The sequence below is a fragment of the Pristis pectinata genome, chromosome 3 (genome assembly GCF_009764475.1).
Source record: "Pristis pectinata isolate sPriPec2 chromosome 3, sPriPec2.1.pri, whole genome shotgun sequence".
Lineage (NCBI taxonomy): Eukaryota > Metazoa > Chordata > Chondrichthyes > Rhinopristiformes > Pristidae > Pristis > Pristis pectinata.
In genome coordinates, this window is record NC_067407.1 from 44,230,756 (window position 1) to 44,255,770 (window position 25,015).

Genomic DNA, 25,015 nt, shown 5'->3' on the forward strand with positions numbered 1-25,015 from the left:
CTTTTTTTCCTCATTACCCATAGCATATTATTTTTGTGCTACCTGCCTACTAACATCATTGCTGTTTCCATCCAGCAGTAATCATGTTGTTCTTTGGCTAATTTGTCTCAGAAGAGGTTCAGCTTTGTAAGGAGTCACCACAAACTATATTGCCTGACTTAAAGCTATCCTGTTTCCCTAAGGGGTCCTGAATTATGTCTACAGGGTATGTGGGTAAGCATTCTGGTATCCATTCTGATCTAGGAGACTTTCCAGAATGGCACAATGCTGGAGAGAGCAAGCTCTATGATTATCTAATGTTGCATTGGAAGCAGAGGTGTCAGTGGTGCAAAACAGCAGAAAAGCCCTGCAGACATAATTGGAAAGGCAGCGAGGAGAGAAAGCTAGAAGTCAACCCCCAAAGACATGGGTGCTGTGCTGCAAAAGGCTCTATGTGTGTTATAACTGTGGTTAAGATCAGCAAATACATCAGTAAATACAATGAATACATCAGTGAAACATCCTTGCAATTTCTGTCCCTTCAATCCCCCTTAGAATCTTCTGCTTCAATAAGATCACCCATCCTTACACTCTAAAGCGTATACGCCCAACTTTCTCAATCGTTCCTCGGATGTCAGCCCCTTCATCCCAGTGAGCCTCTCTGCACTGCTTCCAATGTGGAGACCAAAACTGTGTGCAGTACTCCTGGTGTGGTTTTACCAGTGCCCTGTAGTTGCATCAAAACTCCTCTAATTTTGTATTCCACACCCCTCACAATAAGAACTAACAATACTGTTAGCCTTCCTAATTACTTGTACTAGGACCCCCGGATTCTTTTATACTGCAACATTCTGTAACCTCACTGCATTTAAATAATAATTTGCTTCTTCATTCTTCCTTCTAAAGTGGATAATGTCACATTCTTCCACATCTATCAACTCCTCGTCCACTCACCCATCTGCAACTATCTTCTCACAACCTGCTAATCCACTTATTTCTGTGTCAAATGTGGCTACTGTACACTTCATTCAAATTATAATTATTTGAAGCCCCCCACCCCAGCAATGATCCCTGAGGCACTCAACTGGTTACTGATTGCCACCAGAAATAACCCATTAATCCTGACTGCTTTCTGTTAGTTAGCTAAACCCCCTTTCCATGCTAATGTGTCACAACCAAACCTGTGTGCTCCAATCTTGCACAGTAACCTTTTCATGTGGGACCTTTCAAATGCCTTCTGGAAATCCAAATACACACTACTGGTTCCCCTTTATCCACCTGTTTGTTGCCATCTTTATGTTCTGGATTAATTTACCTAATTTAAATGGCACACAGATAGTAGCAATGCTGACATTGGTGCTCAGGTCTCCAGCTCAATAGTCCAAACCTCCAGACCCAAACCACTATACCATTGTACACAGAAGAGCTCATTATTGTTTTTACCTGTACGACATCAATGCACTCTGTACTAACTCAATGTAACTGCACTGTGTAATGAATTGACCTGTACGATCGGTATAAAAGACAAGTTTTTCACTGTACCTCGGTACAAGTGACAATAATAAACCGATACCAAAGAGAACTCCAGTCCAGCATCTGCAGTGTCCTGTATCTCGGTAACCAAAGCACATTGACTGTTATCGCAAACTTATTGAGCCTGAGCCAGAAACGTACGCACCGAAGGCCTCGCCGACCAGCTGGCACGTCAGGGGACCTCAGTGAAACGCAGCAGCGATTAGCCGTCACTGCGACTGCGCTGAACCCCAGGCACACGTGACCCGAAGAGTGGTTGGGGGGGAGTGAGCCGCCGCTTCGGAGGAGGCGGGATCGCGTACAACAAGGTCGTGAGTGCGTGCGTGCGTACGTGCGCGCGCGGGGGGGGGGGGTGTTGTGTGCGCGCGCGTTCGCGCGCGCTCCGGGCCCCGCCCTGCCTCTCGCGCTGTCAGTTTGCGGAAGCGCCGGGCTCGCAGTGCGCTGAGGAGGCGGACGGTTGAAGCGGCAGCTTGACCCTAACTCCAGCCCGGATCAGATCACCGGCCGCCCCACGACATGTCCAAGAACACCAGCGTTGACAAGTTCCGTCGGGTCAATGTGGATGACTACGACGAGAACAACTACGTGGACGAGGAGGAAGGTGGGGAGAACCAGTTGGGACCCGACGAAGCCGAGGTGGACGCCTCCATCAGGCAATATCCTTTTTTTTCTGAAGTGGGCCCGGTGGGCCACACCTGGGCCGCGGGGGGACGGTGGGCAGCACCGTGACTGCCGCCGGTTCTCTGTGTTACACTCACTCGATGGGAAGTTGTCCTCTGACTTTTCGCTTTCGCTGCACTTTTCCAGCGCCCTGGGCGTGGTTTTCCTTCCAGCGCCACAGTTTTAGGTTTAAATATTAAGGGTTTACTCAATATCTCTGCATCTGATGCAGTTGTAAATATATTTTTAAGAATCCTTTTTTGTGTTTACATAGCGACATCTATTAGCATAGCATTGGTGGGTGAGGCACAAATGGCGAGTTTGTGGTCAGTAAGAATTGGAGTTATGCAGTAAAAGATGTGGCTCGAGATGAGGCTTTGAAGGCTAAAGTTGGAGCCAAGGCGAAGGTAATTGGCAGGAAGTATGTCTGAAGGTCAAAACAGCCAAAACTTCTGTGACCAAGGTAGAATTGAAGAACAATAGGCTGACAGGTGAGAATGGGGAGGAATGTGAGGATGATTGTAGGAAGCTCACTGAATACAGCAAAGGCAGTTCCTGTCAGTGCTGTGGTTGTGATCCTAAAGATGGGCTCCAGACTAATTCTGCCTCATGAGTTAGTCTGGTATTAGTTCCAACAACACCTGCGCCTATTGACAAAGTAGAATATTGCCTAGTTGTGCTCACAAAGCAAGACAAGTCCGATCAAGTGAAATACGATCTGATCACCCTAATTTCACTTGTTTTAAAAAAAAAGTGATGTTGGGAGTTGTTGACAGCATTTTGAAGGTAGTGCTTTATCAACTTATCCTTAAATTTTGTTTTGGAAAATACCACCTAACTGATCACCATTTAGTTCTTTGCATTTCAAAAGGAAAAGCAGCTAATCTTTAAAGTTCAATAGCACACAAAGCTAAAGACATATTAAAGTGAGTTTGTTTCCATTACTAATTATCTGCTAAACTGCCACTACCCCCCCCCCCCCCCCCAATGTTAGCCTCCAACAATATGATGAGCTTGTGGGCAAGTTTTGTTTTGTCATGATAGCGTGTGGGAACACACAGCCTCTGTTCTAGCAAACAGTCACTTCATGTCCATCTTTTCATTTCTCTAACTTCTTAAGGATATTGCTTCCCAAACTTATTTTAGAGCATAGAACAATACAACACAGGAACAGGCCCTTCGCCCATGATGGTATGCCAAATTAATTAAGCTAATGACACTTAATCTCTTCTCCCTGCACATGGTCCATTCTCTGCATATTCATGAGCCAATCTAAGAGCCTCTTAATTTTTTCTATCGTATCTGCCTCCACCAGTCCTCCTAGCAGTGCATTTCAGGCACCCACCACTCTATATATAAAAAAAACTTGCCCGCACATCTCCCCTGAACTCTTCCCACCACCCCCCCCCCCCCCCCCCCCCCATCTTAACTGCATAAATGCATGCCTCTAGTATTAGTCATTTCAACCCTGGGAAAAAGACACCAGCTGTCTATTCTATCCAGTCATCTCATAATCTCATAAATTTCTATCAGGTCTCCCCTCAGCCACTGTCGCTCCAGAGAAAACAACCCCAACCCATTCCAATTCCTCCCTGCAGCCCTCCATCCAGGCACCTTCCTGGTAAACCTCTGCACCCTCTCCACAGCCTCCACATTCTCCCTACGATGGGGTGACCAGAATTGAATGCAATACTCCAGATGTGGTCTAACCAGAGTTTTATGAAACTGCAACATAACTTCTTGACTCTTGAACTCCAAATATTCTGCTTTCCTTCAGCTCCGCGTTAGAATCTCTTGAATCAAGTTCCCTGCTGTCACAGCATTACACCAGTTCTAATCAGTACCACAAGTATTATTGCCTCTAAGTGTGACCATAGTTCATTTTTCCTGTTCATTCTCCTCAACCTCTCACCACCTTTGGTCACACCAATGCCCTCTTTTGCCTCGTTCATTGACCTGACTTTGTTTATTTTACTGTTACCTATCTAGTCCTAACCAGAATTCCACTTCTTGTCATTATTTCCTGAGTCCCCCAAGATTCAGTCCTTGTTTCCAAGATTCAGACCACACTTGGAGTATTGTGTTCAGTTCCAGTTGCCTCATTATAGCAAGGATGTGGAAGCCTTAGAGAGGGTGCAGAGGAGATTTACCAGAATGCTGCCTGGATTGGAGAGCATGTCTTCTGAGGATAGGTTGAGCAAGCTAGGGCTTTTCTCTTTGGAGAGGAGGAGGATGAGAGGTGACTTGATAGAAGTGTACAAGATGATAAGAGGCATAGATTGAGTGGACAGAGACTTTTTCCCAGGGTGAAAATGTCTCATACGAGGGGGCATAATTTTAAAGTGATTGGAGGAAGGTATGGGGGGGATATCAGAGGCAAGTTTTTTTTTAACAGAGAGTGGTGGGTACGTGGAATGCACTGCCTGCAGAGGTGGTGGAGGCAGATACATTAGGGACATTTAAGAGACTTAGATAGGCACATGAATGACAGAAAAATGGAGGGTTTTGTGGGAGGGAAGGGTTAGATAGATCTTAGAGCAGGATGGTTGGCACAACATTGTGGGCCAAAGGGCCTGTGCTATGATGTTCTATGTACTCTTCCCTTTCTTGTCTATCTCAATAGTATCATTCCATTACTTTGAGCCATTTTCCATGTGTATGTTGACATCACCCATATTTTTCTCTCTCCTACCTCTGTGTTTTAAATGTAGGATGTAGTCTTAGCTGGCAAGACTTTGTGGGAACCTCGGGGTGGTGTTATTCTTGAGTGTTGCTCTTGTCTTCCTGGATGGCCATTACTGCTTGGAGAACCTCATCTTGGATAAACTCCAAATTCTCTCAGTTAAATGGTTGAATTCCTTTTCTACAGATCCCATCAGAAACTGAAAAGGTTAAAAACAGAAAATATTGGAAATACTCAGCAGATCAGGCTAAATCTGTGAAAAGAGAAACAAAGTTAACATTTCAGATCAAAGACTTTGTTTCTCTTCTCATAGATGCTGCTTGACCTGCTGAATATTTCCGCTGTCTGCAGTTTTTATTTTAGATTTCCAGCCTCTTCAGTTTTTTTTTAAATTTTCATGAACTGCACGAGTTACGTCTCATTGATTACATCATCTTCCATGGCCACAACCTTGGTTCAACCATCTCTGTCCAGCTCTAGCAACCTAATCCTTCTCTTTTAGTCAGAGGGAGGCAGAGAGCAGGAAACTATGGGCGAGTTTGTTTTACATTTGTTATTGAGGAAAATGTTAGAAGCTGTTATTGAAGATGTTATAGCAGAGTACTTGGAAAAATTTAAGGTAATGAGACAAAGTTAATGTGGTTTTATGAAAAGGAAGTCACATTTGACCAACTTGCTGGAGTCCTTTGAAGAAGTAATGTGCTGTGGATTAAAGGGTATCAGTGGATCTATAATACTTACATTTCCCAAAGGCAATGGTAAAATACCACATCAAAGGTTATTGGTGTAGGAGGTAGCATGTGGGCTTTGCTGGCAGATTGTTTCTTGTTAGTCAGCCAGACATGGGCCTTTTTCTGGTTGGCAAGACATAAGTAGTGGTGTGCCACACAGAACAGTGCTGGGTCCTCAGCTTTTTCCTATTTATATAGTGACTTGCTTGAAGATGCTGAAGAAATTGCTAGGTAGGAAAGTAAGTTGTGAAGATGGGAAGAGGCTACAACAGGATATTAGTAGGTTATGAATGGGCAAAGATCTGGCAAATGGAAGATAACATGGCAAAATGTGAAATTATCCAGTTGGGCAGGAAAAGATGCATATCGAAAAGGCGATGTAGCACAGTCTGAGATGCAGAGGGATCTGGGCATGATTCACAAAAGGCTAGTATGCAGCTGTAGCAAGTATTTAGGGAAGCAAATCAAGTAGAAAACAAACATCTAAAAATATATTTTATAAAGAATCAATTTCTCAGTCTTTCTCCATGTTCCACACACTTTCTTATTCTCATTTCTGTAGACATGATGCTATGTCCTCTAATAAGTTCTTGGCATTTTGTTTGCTGTTTGCAGGTTTCCACCTGTAGAGCCTACTGTATTTCTTTCCCATTCAACTAACTTATTGATTCCCTCTTGCTGACAGCCATGACCATGTTTTTTTTTTGCAATTCCCATCATTTCACCATTATTATTTGCAGCAATCTTTCTCCCAGTTGCCATCATATCGCCAGTCTTTATGCAATGGTCAGATCTCTTCTGTTTTTCTGTTTAATGTACAAATACATGACTAGAAAGTGAGGAAATCAACAGTGAATGATACTGATGGCTTTGCTGTTGATTTGAATATAGATTTCCTGTCAAATGTACAAACTTAAGCTCAGTAAATTATATACTGCATGCCTGCTTTCCCTGATTGCTGTTTTGTTCCTTCTTCCTGCTGCAAAGCTTTTGTAATATTTGCATTGCCCTGTCCTCACTCATCACTTTTTTGGTCGCACAGTCATTTTATTTGGATCGCCCCAGTTTTTCTCTTAGAGATGGAAAGCATTTGTATTTTCAAGTCACCTTTTTCAGCCTTTTACCATTGGCAGCAATAGTTTGTGTTTACTCTTGGGGAGTTCCTCAAGATTGATGATGACTTGCTTCATTTGCAGTTCTAGAGGTTCTGAAGTGACAGGTGAAGCCAAATTGATACCTACAGAGTCCCCAATAGGTGGGGCAAGAAGTGCTTGATGGACTAGCAGTTGGGAGCATACAGATAGATAGTTTGGGACTTGCTGTCCATCTGTATGCTCCTGACAAATGGACTCTGGCTTCTCAATGCCACCCTGAATGCTCCTGGTCCACTGAGCAGTCATGGGCCAGGGATTCCCAGGAGTCAGTGGGTTGTTATGTTTTTTTCAAGAGGCTTTGAGAATAACCTTCAATCTTTTCCTCTATCCACCTGGTAATCTCTTGCCATCCTGGAGCTCAGAATAGTGTGTCTGTTTTTGGAGTCTGGCGTCAAAATGTGAGAAACGTGCACTGCCCATCTGAGCTGACTCAGTGTAATTTAGGCCTCTGTGCTGAGATGTTGGCCTGAAAAAGAACAGAAATGTTGGTTCACTTATACTGCCAGTGGATTAGGAGGATTTTGCAGAAACAGCATTGGTGGTGCCTCTCCAGTGCTGTGAGATGTCTACTGTAGGTGGTCCATGTCTCAGAAGCCTATAAGAGGGCAGGGATTACTGCTCCCTTGTGGGCCATGAGCTTTGTGCCTTGAGTTTGAGGTCATAATCTTTGGACACTTTTCCTCAGACAACTAAAGGCTGTTCAGTCACACTAAAGGCAATGGTCTAAGATCTTGTTGTGGAGCTTTTATTGTCAGAGTCATTTTTTATGGTGGAGAGAAGATCTTTACTTTGCAAGTGTTAAGTGCAAGACCCATCCACTTGTCTCCTTCAGTGAATGAGTCAATGATGACTTGGAGCTTGGCCTCGCATTTTTTTTGCACACTCAAGCTCTATCTGCATGCTGCAGCTCGACATTTGAAACTGTCATAAGCTTTGGAGTGGAGAGGATGTAGTATGACAATGTTAAACAGTTTCCAGTTTGTCTTGCAGATTACTTTTGCTCTGGAAAGCTTGTTGTAGGTGAGGTGCAACATTCTGGCAAGAAAAACTGAGAAAATGGTTGGGTGATGACACAGTATTTCTTAATACCACTCTGCACTGAGGTTGTGTCTACAGTGGACCCATTGGTTAGTGTCACAGCTTGTGAGGAGTCCTGTAACAGACATAAGATGCAATTGGATTCCTGTCAAATTTCAGAGTGATTTACCACAATCCCACTTGATGGAGGTTTTTGATGTCAATAAAGCCAGATATGGTGGCTGATGCTATTTCCTGCATTTCTGTTGGAGTTGAGTTGATGTGTGGTGGTCATTTCCTTTGTGCCTGAAGGTTGATGTAATTCACATTGCGATTCAAGGAACATCTCTTTGGCAATTGGGAGGAGGTGGTTGAGGAGGATCCTGATAATGACATTCCCTGTGATAGGAGGAAGACTCCCCTGTAGTTACTGTAGATTTGTGTCCTTCTTTGAAGGTTGTCATGTTTATTGGCTTTTCAGATCCCATGGCTCATTCTCCTTTTCCGAGATATGGGAGTTGAGGTTGTGAATTTGTGATCGAAGTTCCTGTCTTCCAAGTTTCAGAACTTCAGCAGGGATGCCACTGCTCCCAATGTCCTGATGTTTTTTAGTTGGTGTACAGTCTTATCAACTTGTTGGTTAGGGGTGATGGCAAAGTTGGACTGGATAGTTTGCTGTGGAATGGAGCCAGGGGTGCATACCCCATGGATACAGTCGGATACTGACTCTGTCCTTAAAGTTCACCTCCATTCTTGGCTCCCATTTGGGTAGACCCTTGTGTGTTTAACTGTAAGTGCCTTTGACAGTACTGAAGAACCAACACTTGTCATGGTTATCAGCAAGTTGCTCAGTTGTCTATGACTGATTGGGGAGCTTCATTGCAAGGAATAATGATGGCTGGGCAATGGCTAACATTTAAGGAACGAGTGCAGAAACTGCAACAGTAATACATTAATTGGGCAAAAACACAGGGAAAAGCCACCCAACCAGAGCTAATAAATGTTTAAAGATAGCATTAGATCCAAAGAGGGGTCACAAAGTTGCCAAAAAAAAGTAATAAGCCTAAAGATTGGGAGCTGTTTCAAATTCATCAAAGAAAGGAGCAAGAAACTGATCAAGAGAGTAAAATTGAAACATGAGAGTAAACATGCAAGAAGCACAAGTAGAGCGTAAAAGGAAAAAGATTGGTGAAAAAATATAGGTCCCTTATAGTCAGAAATGAGAGAATTTATAATGGAATGAAAAAAATCACATAGCAGTTAGACAAACACTTTGCTGTCTTCACAGAAAGAGGATGCAAATTTCCCAGAAATGTTAAGGAATCAAGAGTCTAATAAAAAGGGAAAATTGATGGAAATTGCTTAAAAATGCACTGGATAAATTAATAAGACTTAAAACAGATAATCTGCATCCCACAGTACTAAAAGAGGTAACTATAGAAAAAGTGGATGCATTGGTTAAAGCCTTTCAATATTCCATAGATTATGGAACAGTACTTTCAGTTTGAATGATGATCTGTAACCACCCCCAAAAAGGAGAGGAAACAAGGAAATACAGACCAGTTAGCCTAATAGTATCAGGACACTTAGGAAAAAGTCAGCATGGATTTATGGAAAAGAAATTGTTTGACAAACCCTCTGTAGTTTTTTTTGAGGATGTAACTGGTCAGAATAGAAAAGGAATAACCAGTGGATATGGTGCATTTGGATTTTTAGAAGCCCCTGGATAAAGTCCCACATGAGAGGTTAGTATGCAGAATTTAAAGCACATTAAATTAGGGTTAATATCCTGGCATGAATTGAGAATTAGTTTGCAGACGGTGTCAGAAGGTGACCAGTGGGGTAACCCCAGCTATTCAAGTATGCATCAGTGATTTGAGTCATAGACTCGCATAGCACAGAAATGGGTCTTGGAGACTGTGTGTGCAATCAGGCTGGTGGAGTGAGGTTTAATTCAGAATGGTCTATTTCATAGATGGACCCATGCATGAATGAATTATAAGGAGAGTTCTGCCCCAAACAATGTAGTGCTGGTGGTTTTAACTGAATGAAGAGCTGAATGCCGTGATGTGGAGATAATACTGGTGACCATGAACTTGATAGATGAATGTGTTAATGATAGCACATAGAACAGTACAGCACAGGAACAGCCCCTTTGACCCACAATATTATGCTGAACTAATTAAGCTAGTAATTAAAAGCCTAACTAAACTAATCCCTTCTGCCTGCACAAGTCCATCTCTCTCCATTCCCGCACGTTCATGTGCCTATCTAAGAGCCTCTTAAATGCCTCTATCATATTTGCCTGCACTGCTGACCCTGGGTGCTCATTCGAGGCATCCACCACTTTCTGTGTTTAAATAAAAACTTGCCCCACGCATCTCCTTTAAATTTGCCCCCCTCACCTTAAATGCATGCTCTCCAGTATTAGACATTTTGATGTTCATTGGCTTATTCTCTATCCAGAATACTTCTCTTTTATAGTTCTGCTTCTGATCTCATTTGTCAACTTTCAGATTTTTCTTTTCTAAACTGCAACTTCTAATGTTCCCAGACTATCTGTAAGCTTTAATGTAAATTGTAAATGAGGAAGTATTTAGAAGGGATTAAGTATATCGGTATAACTAAAGCATTTGCTCCACTGAGAGGCTTAATTTTAGAGAATCCTTCACACAGCTTTTGAGTGGGAGGAGATGTACCTGTTGCTGGAAATTTGGGGGGAAAATTAGAAAATGCTGGCAACACTGCATTTCAGGCATCATTGTGGAGACTTGATATTTCAGAATGATGACCTTCAATAGTCTTCTGGTTTACATTTCTCTAAATAGCATTTCTTCTGCATTAGATAATGTGACATGAATTCAGTGCATATGAAATGATGAAGAAAGTTAAAGAACCACAGACCCATCTACTGCATAGAACATTATATTAATATCTTGATCAAGTTAATTAATTCAGGTAGCAGCAAATATACTGCTGGAACCTGAGCAAACTAACTGCTGAGGAACAGAGCAGAATGATGAAGGGAGTGCAATTTGAATATGTACTTGGACTTTCAGAATGTATTGCAGAATCACTACATAATAGACTTGATAACAAAATTATTAGCAGAGGCATATGAAGTAATTAATTTTGGTTTAAATATACAAAGGAGATATAAATGTTGCAGAAGCAATGGGACTTGGAGAAGTATGTAATCAAACCTTTGAATGGAGCAAGACAAGTTGAGAAAGTTATTAAAACATCTTAGATTTCTTGGCTTTTTATTTTAATAGAGGCATAGGAGTACTAACAAAAGTCCCGCTGTACCTATGTAATATGCTGGTTGGACCTCACCCTTTGTATTCAATTCTGGGTACTGTTCATTAAGAAGCACATCAAAGCTTGAGAGATGGTGCAGAGAGATTACTGGAATGCTGCCAGGTATGTAGGGCTTCAGCTCTATGGAGAGACCATAGACATCAAGGTTGTTTTTCTAATAAAAGCAGAGATTGAGAAAATTTCACAAAGGTGTTCAAAGGAGAGTAAATGAGGAGAAACAACTCTCAGGAGCAGAGGGGTGGATAACCAGAGGATTTAAAGTTATTGGCAAAAAAAGCAACATGAGGGAACAATATTTTGTTTTGCATTCATTTGCACTATCTAAAAGGGTGCTGGATGCATATTCTATATTGACTTTCAAAGCCTTGGATGTGAATTATATGCATGACTCAAGGGTGACCAACCATAATAGATTAAATGTAAAATTCTAGACATGTTTCTGTCAGTAGCTTGTCATTCAAGCCTGCACAGGTCCAGAATCAAGGAGAAAACCAGCTAACTCAAATTTCTTATCTATCTGTTGGGTAAAATGACTCCTTTTTTTAAAAACAAAGTTGTTTTCCAGTTGACTCAAATGAGGTCGCTTTATAACTATTGGCTTTGAATCCAAAAACAATTATTGGGAATCCACAAATGTACAGAGGGATCTGACTATTGCTTTGTGTAGGAGTTTAAAACTAGAAACAGAAATTTGGATAGATGTTGTGACTTGTATGTACTGGGTATTGCAATACTTTTATGTACAATGAATAACTGTTAAATGTAATATAGTGCTAATTGGTTAACCTCATGGAAAGCCATTTGGTTGGATTCTGTCAAAATTTGAGTTGCCACATTGATGTCTACTAAAGGAAGTGTGCAGTTTTTTGGGAAAGTGTACTTTCTGTAATATGATTATTGGAGATGTTTTTAAATTTAATGGAATATAATGTGAGTAAATGTGAGGTTATTCATTTTTGTACAAAAGAATAAGTAAACAATATTTTAAATGGTGTGAAATGAGTAAATGATGAACAGAATGATCTTGAATGTTGGTTTGGGATACAAAGCAAAGATGTAGATAAGCAAGCAATTAAGGAAGGCAAATGATATGTTGGAAGTGAGTTTAATTATAAAATTAGATCTTACTAACATTGCACAGAGTGTTAGTGAGGCTTATTCTGAGTATAATGTGCAGCTTTTGTATTCTTCCCCAAAGGTGAATATACTTTCTTTGGAGTCTGTGCAACATAGGTTCACAAGATTGATTTGGGGATGAGGAGACTGTCCTATGAAGATTGAATGACGAATGTTATTCTGTTGCTGGAATTTAAAGGAATGAGAGATGATCTTGTTAAGATGTACAAGATTCTGGGAGATTTTTAACAGAATAGGTGCCAAGCAGGTCTTTCCTCTAATCGAAGAGCCTAGAACTTGGGGAAGCATGATCTCAGAATAGGGAATAAGCCATTTAGAATTCAGAGGATGACACTTCTTTACACAGAGTGTTGGTCTTTGCAATTCTCTGCTGTGAGGCTCATGTTTGTTCAGCTGTTTATATGTATGGTTTTTTGGCTTAGTTTGTTTAGTTTTTATTCATGTTTACCAAAATCGGTTCATATTTTCATATTTTCACATTTTCTCATGGCATAAGAAGCCATTTGGCCCATTACTGACTCTTAGAGCATACCCATCAGCCCCATACTCTTATTTCCCTGCAAGGAGGAATTGCATACTTTCTCTGTTTCCATGTTGAATAAGTACATGGGTCTTCCCATTATCATAGAATGTAATGCTTCGGATACTTGCAGGTAAATTGCCATGTATCTCAGGGCTTTCACCAAGGGTAATGTCTTTTATTCTCCATGCTTGCAATGTATTCCAAATCACTTTCAAAAAGCCATGGCAAATATTTTCTGTAAAACTGGCATGTGTAGTCAAGCTACTGCTGCAGATGCTATATTGTGACATGCTCACCAAGGAATCCATCTGCTTGATTCAGTATACTCTTAATTGCATCATTGCTCAAATGAATTCATGAGTGACAGTATCCTCTTCCTCATGTTTCCTTTTCGATTTATTTAATTTCTGTTGCTGACATCTGCACTGCTCCATTTCTGTCCATGCTTTCATGCTTCCAGCTTTCTTCATTACTGTCGGGCCACAAACTTACCCAATCTATACTTAAGCATTCAGGTTATCTGACCTTGAGAAGAATCATGATTTGTATATTTGGGTGCTTGAGAGACAGGATGTTACCAACATAAAAACAGGCACATGTGTACCGCCCCCTTCCTGTAGTCAATGACCAGCTCTTTTGCTGATGTTAAGGGAAAAGTTGTTGTCATGACACCATGTCACTAGGCTCTCTATCTCCTTCCTGTGCTCCGACTCATCGTTATTTGAGATTCAGCCCACTATGGTGCTATCATCTGCAAACTTGCAGATGGAGTTAGATCAGAATCTGACCATGCAGTTGTGAGTTAAAAGAGAGTAGAGTAGGAGGCTGAGAATGCAGCCTTGTGGGGCACCAGTGTTGAGAATAATTTGCCGGAGGTGTTGCTTCCTGTCCTTACTGATTGCTGTCTGTTGGTCATGGATCCAGTTGCAAAGGGAGATGTTGAGTCCCAGGTCTAGGTGTTTGGAGATGAGTTTGCTTGGAATTATAGTATTGAAGGTGGAGCTGTAGTCGATAAACAATAGTCTTATCGTAGGTGACTTTACTGTCCAGATACTTCAGAGATGAGTGTAGGGCCAAGGAGATGGCATCCACTGTAGACCTGTTTCGGTGGTTGGTGAATTGGCACAGAATGCTGTCATTTCAAATCTGAAAACTTTTTAAATGCCTTGATATTACTGTTGGACAAATACTATTCTTGTCGAGGGATCGAACTCTCATTGTTTCAGTGTTTTTAAGAACAGGTGATCTTAATGTGAACTTATTTGACTTTTTTTTTTATTTGCTGGACTTGTTCGACATTAAGTTCACCCTCTCTGATTTTCCTTCTTAGCTGGTAATCCATTTGGTTCCATGCTCTGTTTACTTGGGTCTCAGATATTCATTTGCCCTTGCCATGATAACAGCTTGCAGTTGTCATCAATATGCCAGCAAACAGTGATGTAAGCTGCAGTAACAGTTAACTTGCAAGAACAAATTATGGCTATAATTTAATAAATTTTAAAAATAAATAATCTTTTATAAATCTAGTGTATTTTTCTTCTTGATCCATTTGACAAGCTTAGTTTCACAAGTAGGTTCTATGTCAGTAATAGCTCATGAGTGCTGAATGCCATTTGGCTGAAAAACACCCAATTTCAACAGGCATTTGCGCTTGATTGAGGAAAAGTAATAAAAGTGTGCATTGTTAGTATCTATACAGGAAAGGGATGTGAATGGCCATGTCATTTTTTACTTTGTAATGTGACCTTTTAGCTTGGTTGGTATCATTCCTGTTATTGGCATTACTCATTTAGAAGTGCATTTCATTAACAAGGTAAAAAGTCACCCACTATTATGTGCATAGTTATCTTTAGATGTCTTTTTAATCAAATCTTGTTTGCAAGTTCTAGTGGATGTAAAATAATCAACGTGTGTGTGTGGCCAGGATGCAATTACTGATCTGTTTCTGTATCAGAGCTGATTAACTGGTTTAGTAACCTTATTTGCTGTTTGGGGGAATGTAACTGTCTATGTTTCAGTTTTTGCAACCAACTACATGATGATAGCTGCATTTCGAAAACCTAGTTCTGGATTCTAAATACCTTTGGATATGTTGAAGGTGTTGCATGTTTTTCTTTCCCCTTGTTATTCTGGGAGTGGAAGCTAGCTGTTTTCATCTAGACTTCTGCCTTGAGGAATAAAGGGATAGGAATTAACCAAATAAAATATTTGATCCTGTGGAGCAAGAGATGAAAGCTCATTTCCATGTTTTGTGGTACATTACAGTAAGAGTTCATTGACAATTGATTAATTGTATTGTCAAATAAAAGGCTATAAATCTAAAGAATGTCATCAGATGTCAATTTGCAGAGAATACCTAAGTTTAAAACTGAGAAAATTGTTGTCAGAGAAAAGGTGTGACTCACTGTAGTAATTTACCATGGGTACTAGGAAAACTTAGCTTGAATCACACAAATCGCAAATCTTAGCCCATTGATACAAATGTCAGCAATAATATTAATTCCTTGTGTTACAGACTAGGTTACTATTGGTGAATGTCCCTTTAAGATAGAGCATAGTGGTGTGTGTGTGTTGGCGTGGTTACGACAACAAGATAAAGGGCATAATGACGTTTTTGAAGCAGTCAGTCGGAGTCAGTCAGAGGAGAAAGAGAGAGACACCAGCCTGCTAGTTTCTCTATCGATGGATGAGAAACAATAACTGTGCCTGTCACTACAATCCACGTATGGATTTTTGGAGTAATCCGGTGGAGTCCACTATATCGTTACCCTGCAGAGGGAAACAGGTATTTGGGTGGACGGCCACGTCTCGGATGCTTTTTGGGGTGGCAGATACTTCGGAACAAAGCAGTGGAGTTCACTTTGTTGTTGACCTGTAGAAGGAAACAGGTATTTGTGTGGACGGCCACAATTCAAGAGCCTTTCAGGGTGAGGAAGATGCAGTGGAGTAGCCACTGCTGAGTAAACACTGAGGTGTCGTTTGGGTTCCATGTGGAACCTTTGGATTTCGTAATTACTTTCTATTTTCTCTCTACATCTACGTTTTGTCTTCAGTCAACGGTGGTTGTTGAAGAAGCCTTTGCTCACATTTCACCTTATGGCGTACTGAACTGAACTTTAAGAACCATTCCTGGACTTGGAGTTTGGGAATTTGCCACACACACACTACGAGTTTAGTTTTTGGGGTTAATGTTTAAGATTTAACATTTTTACTTCTAACATTCTAACATTTTTACTTTTATTTTTCTTATCATAAATAGTTATTAATAAAGTAGTTTTAAACACTTATACATGACTCGGAGTGTTTCTTCTGTTGCTGGTTCATAACGCTTGTACTGTGGAGTTTTCTTCAAAAACTGATTGTCTTCTGTTATTAAAGAAATTGTAATAATTTTCAAACTTAATTCTATTAAGGACAATGTGGAAAGCTTGCTTATGCATTCTTCTATGTCAGCCTGTTCTTAAAAAAAAATCCATTTAAAATATGTGCGTAATGAACACATCCCAAAATTAATTTTTTTTGCTATCTTTTATCCATTTCTGTAAGTATTATTTGGATGAAGTGTGGTATGTTCTATTCCTTAATACTTGTGCACAGGAAATCTGAATGCAGCTCTTCAAGCAGCACTAAAGAATCCTCCAATCAATACGAAGAACCAGGCTGTTAAGGTAAAAGTGAAGTGTTAAAATACTGCATGGGGAAAGCATTTATAGCTTAAAAGAAGCTGAGATTGTTCTGTTCTGTTTGTATCTGGGGTTTGCTCTAATTTTAATACACTCATTTCGTGTGCTTGTAATGTTGTAATGCACATTATGAACAGAAGGGGATTGGTTTGTCACCACCCACCCTAACAGCCTCCAATGCAGCTGAACCCATGGTCACTGTTGAGGACGTAAGATCAGTCTTCAGGAGAGTGAACCCGAGGAAAGCATCTGGCCCGGATGGTATCCTTGGCTCTGTGCTCAGATATTGTGCTGATCAGCTGGCGGGGATATTTACAGACATATTTAACCTCTCCCTGCTTCAATCTGAGGTTCCCACTTGTTTTAAGAAGACCACTATCACCCTGGTACCTAAGAAAAAACAAGGTAACATGCCTTAATGACTCCCGATCGGTGGCTCTGACATCCACCATCATGAAGTGCTTCGAGAGGCTGGTCATGGCATTCATTAGCTCCAGCCTCCTGGAAAACTTTGACCCACTGCAATTCACCTACTGCTGAAACAGGTCTGCAGCGGATACCATCTCCCTGGCCCTACACTAATCTCTGGAGCATCTGGACAGTAAAGACACCTACATTAGACTATTGTTTATTGACTACAGCTCCGCCTTCAATACTATAATTCCAAGCAAACTCATCACCAAACTCCGAGGCCTGGGACCAAACTCCTCCCTCTTCAATTGGATCCTTGACTTTCTGACCAACAGACTGCAATCAGTGAGGATAGGCAGCAACACCTTCAGCACAATTATTCTCAACATTGGTGCCCCACAAGGCTATGTCCTCAGCCTTCTACTCTACTTCCTATATACACAACTGCGTGGCCAGATTCTGCTCTAACTCCATTTACAAGTTTGTAGATCATACCATCATAGTGGACCGTATCTCAAATAACGATGAGTTGAAGTACAGGAAGAAGATTGAGAGCTTAGTGACATGGTATTATGACAACAACTTTTCCCTCAATGTCAGCAAAACAAAAGAGCTGGTCATTGACTCAGGAAAAGGGTTGGTGTACATGCACCTGTCTACGTTGATGGTGCTGAGGTCGAGAGGGTTGAGAGCTTCAAGTTCCTAGGAACCAACAGCCTGTCCTGGTCCAACCACGTAGATGCCACAGCCATAAGTTCACCAGCACCTCTACTTCCTCAGGAGGCTTAAGAAATTTGGCATGTCCCCTTTGACACTCACCAACTTTTATCGATGTACCATAGAAAGCATCCTATCTAGATGCATCACAGCTTGGTATGGCAGCTGCTCTGCCCGAGACCACAAGAAATTGCAGAGAGTTGTGGACAGCCCAGCGCATCACAGAAACCAGCCTCCTCTCCGTCTATTCTGTCTATACCTCTCGCTGCCTTGGTGAAGCAGCCAGCATAACCAAAGATCACAGCCACCCAGGACATTCTCTCTTCTCCCCTCTCCTATCAGGCAGAAGATACAGGAGCCTGAGGACACATACCACCAGGCTCAAGGACAGCTTCTATCCCACTGTGACAAGACTATTCCCTTATATGATGAGATGGACTCTTGATCTCACAATCTACCTTGTTATGACCTTGCACTTTATTGTCTACCTACATTGCACTTTCTCTGTAGCTGTGACACTTTACTTTGTATTCTATTATTGTTTTTACCATGTACTACCTCAATGCACTGTGTAACGAATTGATCTGTATGAACAGTATGCAACACAAGTTTTTTTTTACTGTACCTCGGTACAAGTGACAATAATAAATACCAATACTTGAAAAGCTTACATTTCTTTCTGGTACATGCTTTCAGATCAAATTTAGTTAAGCATTTAAAAAAAAATAGATTAATATTGTTGAAAAGGATTAAGTTTGATAATTCAGTGTCCATGTTAATGATGCAGTTCCCACATTAGGCAGTTCTGTGAACTGATGTTGATTACAGCACAGTTTAATTTCTTTCAACTTGGTTCAATCAAACTTGCCAACAATAAAGATGCTGTTTATAAAAACTTTTTTTGCTTGTATTATGTAATGTCTACTTGAGCAGATGCTCATAGATATTCATGAGCTGGGGAGGAAATAGAATGTTGTTTGAGCTAAAGCTATTCTATAACTTGCTGCTCCATACCTTTACAACGTTTAAGGATCTTACAATTGCCAGGCAGCACAAGCTGTTTGACACAGTGGTAGTTAAGTAACTTACTTCCAGCCAGGTCATGTCTGAATTACTTCACTTGATTTTTTTCTGTTAAACTTCGGTTGATAAACAATTGATTACGTATAAAGTCATTGACAAAGTTTCTGTTTTCTTAACAGGACCGGGCAGAAAATACAGTTGTTAAAGTTTTGACTTCATTTAAGAGTAATGATATTGAAAAGGCTGTTCAATCCCTTGACAAGAATAGCATTGATCTCCTGATGAAGTACATCTACAAAGGTTTTGAAAAACCATCAGATAATAGCAGTGCAATATTACTACAATGGCATGAAAAGGTTAGTATTGTGTGGTATTTATCAAAATGAGAAATAGGCCTTGTTTATATTCTTCACACCATAACAACATGGCCACCTTGGTAAGCCCTGGAGAAATTAGTGTCAATAATGATATGAAGGCAATTGCATAACTGAGTGGTGGAATTACACAGGCAAAACTTTGTCAATTCAATTGAATTGAATTAATTTTGACTTCTGGTCTCTCATCTCCTCTCTACACTGCACAGTGATGTGCACTGCCACGGCAAAATATCTGTAATTCTGCAATCGCCCTATCCTTGATCTCCAAGGCATCCTCCTCTGCATCTAATTCTACCTCTAGGGATCCTTGGTGAGGCTTCCCAGCTAGCCTGAAGAAAGTTTCCAGGACCAAATCACTTTGAGAAGAAAAAAATCTGGAAATACAAGAGACTGCAGATGTAGGAATCTGGAGCAAAAAGACAAACTGCTGGAAGAACTCAGCAGTTCAGGCAGCATTTGTGGAGACAGAGGGATAGTTAATGTTTCGAGTAGAGACCCTGCATCAGGAATGAGAGTGCAGAGGGGAGATAGCCAGTATAAAGAGATGTTTTCACTTCTCACCTGCTAGCTCCTGCCACACTCCAAGTGAGGAGTGGGATGATGGGCAAATGGAACCAGGTGGAGGAGGGTGGAAGTAGAGACAGAGGCATGGGTGATAAATGGAGACAACAAAGGGCTGAAAATTCTGAAATCTGATAAATTAGGAAGGTGATAAATGGAACCGGATTAGGGAGGGATGATGGACAGAGGGTTGTTGTCACACTTCTTTTCCTCTAACTTTAAGTGCAAGCAAAAAGCCAGCCTGCTGATTCAAATTCCCCTTGCTTGTGTGGTGCACATATGAAATTGTAAGTAGGCAGGAGTGCTAGCTTTGATTGGGTTGCCTGAGGCACAAAGACAGGTCCCTCCTTTTTCACCCAATTAAAACTTCTTTACTCTCCACATTGGTTTTTGTATTATTAAAACTCATTGACATCTCTTTCAGGATCAACATAGTTTAGATAGACGTATCTATGTTTTTTCTGGAAGTCTAAGCTCAACAGCTGGTAACTATATTAAATGACCATTTTCAGAAACAAAAAAAACAGAAACTCTGCATTTTGATTTGTATTATGACACTAGCAACTAACCTAGTGCTCCACAAACAGCTGTTTTACAAAAATATTACTAGCAAAATAAATGTATTTTTAACAATATTCGGCATTTTACACCCATCAATAGCTTTATGCCCCAGTGCTTGTATAACTTGCACTCTTTCAATGTGAGCTATGCAGTATATTGGTTGGTAAGTCAATGTGTCTGCAACAGTTTAGAATTCTGTAGCACATTGATGTGATGAAATATCCCAAGGTGGTTCACAGGAGTGACATCGATGTATAAGACAGGTGACCAATAACTTAGTCAGAGAGTTAGGTGTTGTGAGGAGTCTTAAAAAGCAAAGGAGGGAATGGAGGAATTCCAGAGTTTGGTAGGTAAAGGCTACTGAAGATTCTAATCCTTCAAAAGTCTCCATGGCCTTCCCTTTCCTTATGTCCAGTACCAACTTCAACCATATAACCCTCTGATATACGTGTTCCTCCCTGACCTTAATCCCCACACCAGTTATGTGGGGAATTGTCATTTCTGAGGGGTGGGGGTATACCTGGGGACCTGGCTGATTGCCCAGTCTTGCTCTGAAACTTCCCAGAAGTTGGTTGGGGGGTGGTATAGGAGGAGAGGAGCAAATATAATTCAGTGAGCATGGGACTTGGTGTAAGTTAGGACATTGGCATTAAATTTTGGATGACCTTAATATCAGTTGAGAGTTTTTAATATTTTGCATAAACAGGTAAAATTATGTTGATCAGTTTTACTGGCCAGCAATTCAGTTAATGGGGCTTTACATAAACTTTAGCTTGTGGGAACAATAGTTGGGGATTGTTATTGTTTGTTAATAGCCATCAGCAGTATAACCATTGCCAGCTGTTACTATTATGGTACTTGATGTTTGGAACCATAAATGCAGTTTTTAAATTTACAAATGACACCAAGTGAGGCATGCTCAACTCAGTACCTATGAAGAGTGCAGCAATTACAATATAGATTTGTAAAATGGATATGTATTTGCCAAATAAACACCAGCACATTTTATCAAAACATGGGTGGTATTGTTTGATTGAAATATAGTTGCATATACATTAGAAAATTATATTCTAAATAGGATAGAATAACAAAAGCATCTGAGGGTGCAAATATGCAAATCACTAAAAGTAGCAACACATTAACATGGCCAACAAAAAGGAAAAAAAAGATTGAGCTATTTTCAGAGAGATTGATTTGAACATTTTCAAGTTAGGATAAACTTTCAGTCTTGATGGGCCAGGAAGTTATAGGCTGGTGAGCCTTGCATAAGTGGTAGGGAAGCTATTGGAGGGGATTCTTAGGGATAGGATTACAAGCATTTGGAAAAACATGGCCTGATTAGTGACAGTCAGCATGGCTTTGTGCAGGGCACGTCATGTCTGACAAACAAATTTTTTTTTGAGTAAGTGATGAAGGTGATTGATGAGGGTAGGGCAGTGGATGTTGTCTACATGGATTTTAGTAAGGCATTTGACAAGTTCCCACATGGTAGTCTGATCTAGACGATTAAGATGCATGGGATCCACGGCAACTTGGTTGTTTGGATTCTGAATTGGCTTGCCCAGAGAAGACAGGGTAGTGGTGGAAGGATGTTATTCTGCCAGTCCATGACCAGCGCTGTTCTGCAGGGTTCTGTGCTGGGGCATCTGTTTGTGATATTTATAAATGACTTGGATAAAAATGTAGCTGAGTGGGTTAGTAAGTTTGCAGATGATACCAAAGATTGGTGGAGTTCTGGATGGTGTAGAGGGCTGTCAAAGGATAAAGCGGAATATAGATCAGTTACAGATATGGACAGAGAAATGGCAGGTGGAGTTTAATCCGAGCAAGTGTGAGGTGTTGCACTTTGGGAGTTCAAATGTAAGGGGAAAGTATACAGTTAATGGCATGACCCTTAGCTGCATTGATGTACAAAGGGATCTTGGGGTCCCAAGTCCATAGCTCACTGAAAGTGGCCACGTAAGGAGATAGGGTGGTAAAGAAGGCACATTGCATGCTTGCCTTTGTTGGTCGGAGCATAAGAGTCAGGAAGTCATGTTGCAGCTTTATAAAACTTTGGTTGGGCTGCACTTGGAGTACTGTGTGCAAAACTGGCACCCCATTACAGGAAAGATAGGGAGATTTTAGAAAGGATTCAGAAGAGGTTTACAAGGATGCTGCCTGGATTAGAGGGTATGACCTATAAGGAGAGGATGGACAAACTTGGGTTGTTTTCTCTGGAGCATCAGAGGCTGATGGGGAGACCTGAAAGAAGTTCATAAAATTGAGAGGCATAGATAGGGTAGATAGTCAGAATCTTTTTCCCAGGGTAGAAATATCAAGTATTAGAGAACATGCATTTAAGGTGAGAGGGGGCAAGTATTTTCTTCAGAGTGGAAGGTGCCTGGAACAGGCTGTCAGGGTAATGGTGGAAGTAGATACGTTAGTGGCATTTAAGGGGCTCTTGGACATACGAATAAGAAGGGAATGGTGGGATATGGATCATGTACAGGCAGAAGAGATTTAGTTTAATTTGGCATTGTGTTCTGCACAGACATCATGGGCCAAAGGGCCTTTTGCTTTGCTGTACTGTTCTGAACTCACATGGTGTACTGTGTACAGTTCTCATTGCCTTATTATAATAGATGATGGATACATTTGTGAGGATATACAAAAGATTTAGAAACATGACAACAATTACAAGGTTATATCTACAAGAAAGGATGAACAGACTGGATTTCATCTCAAAGCAGAGGGATGATCCAGTAGAGACTTAACATTATAAAGAATTTGACAGAGTAGGCAATGCTTACACTTTGCAAGTGGGTGGTTAAATTCTGTAAGTTAAATAAAATTAACATTAATGGTATCATGAACATCCTGGGAATTCGTTGCCCAAAAACTTGCTCAGACCAACGCCCACAATTTTTGTTATGAGCAAGTTAGGGTTAGTTATTCTGTGGTGCATGACATTTGCTGATTTCCCCAAACTCTTTGCATCTACAAATGCCATGTATTGTTATCACTTTCCTAGAGAAGTGTAGCTCTAACAATCAAGCCAAAATTGTTTGACACCAATTCACCACTGACCAACTGTGGTTGCATTGCATTCTGCCTTCGAGATGCACAAGCAACTCAAAGCCTTTTTTAACTACAACTCCCCCCAAAAAAACACAGGAACTTGACATTCAAAATAGAACTTTTGTACTATAGTTGACACAACTATTTCAACTTTAAATCTCTTGTTTTCTAGGTGTTAGCAGCTGGAGGAGTGGGATCTGTAGTCCGAGTTCTAACAGCAAGGAAAACTGTTTAAACCATGGAATCAAGATTACCTGTCTGGTACAGAGGAATTGCTGGTGCAGAGACCAAAAGAACCAGTTTGTGCAACACTGGAGTCATTTTTTTTTTGTAATTTTTGGCTTGCTTTTTATGAGAAGATTGTATATCTTCACTTTATTTGTCTGTTAACCAAAATCCTAGGTGCAGTCCAAACTGGTTTTATAAGCTCAGTATTTAGTCCAAACTTTGTACCCGAGCAGGAACATTTCAAAAGCCCAGTTTTATTCAAAGTGTAGAAGTATTTGAGAAATTGGAATTTTTTTGCAGAAATAATTTTTTTTATTTTTAATGTTTAATTGAACAAAGGTACAGAGTATGAATGTGCTATCCAGACAGTGAATTCATTGACTCAAACTTAATCCATTCAGAGATAGTCACACATACAGCTAATCATGGGCATTTCAAATCTGAAGCTGGGATATGTAGCTGACTGATAGAAGCTGAACACATAGAATCACCAGAAACACTTCTGTTTGAAATTGTGTCTCAATTGGTAAAGCTAATGATAAATGGTGGGGATTTGATGTACTGGGGATTAATTCACTTTTTTATAATCATTCCTGGCATGAGGAGTGATTCTGTTATAAAGAGGCCTTGGCAATGATTGACTGCTGTCAATGTGTAGGTGCATTGTAACATGTTTCACCTTTCTGAAAATACATTTTTCAGTTAAAACTAAAAATTGTACAATAGATGTCTAGACTGAACACATTTCAGACAGTTTTAGCATCTGTAGGGTTTGCAGAAATGTAGTCAGCCACAATTGTTTTACTGTGTCAGCAATGATGAAGGGTTTGCAGACATGACTGACTTAATACTGGTTTTGAATTATCTCAATAAAGCTTCAAATTACTCCTTGAAAAATGAAACTTAAAAACAATGTTTGCACTACTTTAAAAATAGCAGAAATTGTCATTTGGATTTGTCGTTCACCACAGGGAGCATTTGGTTCACAGATGGCCCAAAGGCTCATGCCAGTACCCATTTGCTTTGTACCATGCCTTTTAGTTCTAATTAGTTATTTCAAAGTGGTGCTTTCAGCTGATGGTGAACTTAATTTTTCATTTTACAGCAAATCACTTAAATCTTGAATTCACAATAAAAAGGTGAAAGTGGATCAACTGCCCTACTTGTAGATCAAGTTCGTGTCTTTAGCAAGGAAGCTAATTTCTCCTACCTCCCCCTTCATATTCCTGAATCTAAAGGAGTGCTGAGTACATTCTGTTAGAGCAAGCTCACTGAAGAGTACAGTTAAGTTTCATTTTAGCACATTTATAAATATCAAAGACCTATTAGTGGCTGTGGAAGTTGTCTCAAGTCTACTAGCAGACAATCTGTTTCACTTTGACTATTTAATATTGTAAAAAATGAACAAGAGTTAAATATTCAGATATCTCTTGTAAAAAGAAAATATGCAGAATTATTGGATTATGAAACACCTAATCATTGTGAACTAAATGTGTTTGATAACTCGGCCACAATTTTGTATGCCTGAAACATGGGTTAAGTGTGATCAGTATTTCAAGTTTGAGCAATTGCTGTTGTAGTTGGAAGTATTACTTTAATCACATTGCCCCAAGATTTTTATTGCTTTTAAGATAATAAAAAGTTGCTAAAATACAA

At 40.4% G+C, this 25,015-nt stretch overlaps 1 protein-coding gene across 1 annotated transcript; it reads left to right on the plus strand.

Moving 5' to 3' along the window:
* The first annotated feature begins 1,900 nt into the window (after nucleotides 1–1,900).
* Nucleotides 1,901–25,015, plus strand: arpc5b (actin related protein 2/3 complex, subunit 5B). Its single transcript, XM_052011038.1, has 4 exons — nucleotides 1,901–2,168; nucleotides 16,334–16,406; nucleotides 18,752–18,928; nucleotides 23,304–25,015. Exons 1-4 carry the CDS (start codon nucleotides 2,029–2,031, stop codon nucleotides 23,364–23,366), a joined length of 453 nt encoding a protein of 150 aa, XP_051866998.1. The 5' UTR covers nucleotides 1,901–2,028; the 3' UTR covers nucleotides 23,367–25,015.

What these genes read in the sequence shown, in the direction of transcription:
- arpc5b (XM_052011038.1), top strand. Translation starts at nt 2,029, where the DNA reads ATGTCCAAGAACACCAGCGTTGACAAGTTCCGTCGGGTCAATGTGGAT. An exon ending in GTGGACGCCTCCATCAGGCA is followed by an intron (nt 2,169 to 16,333) that starts ATATCCTTTTTT and finishes ATACTTGTGCAC; the next exon opens with AGGAAATCTGAATGCAGCTC. An exon ending in TACTACAATGGCATGAAAAG is followed by an intron (nt 18,929 to 23,303) that starts GTTAGTATTGTG and finishes CTTGTTTTCTAG; the next exon opens with GTGTTAGCAGCTGGAGGAGT.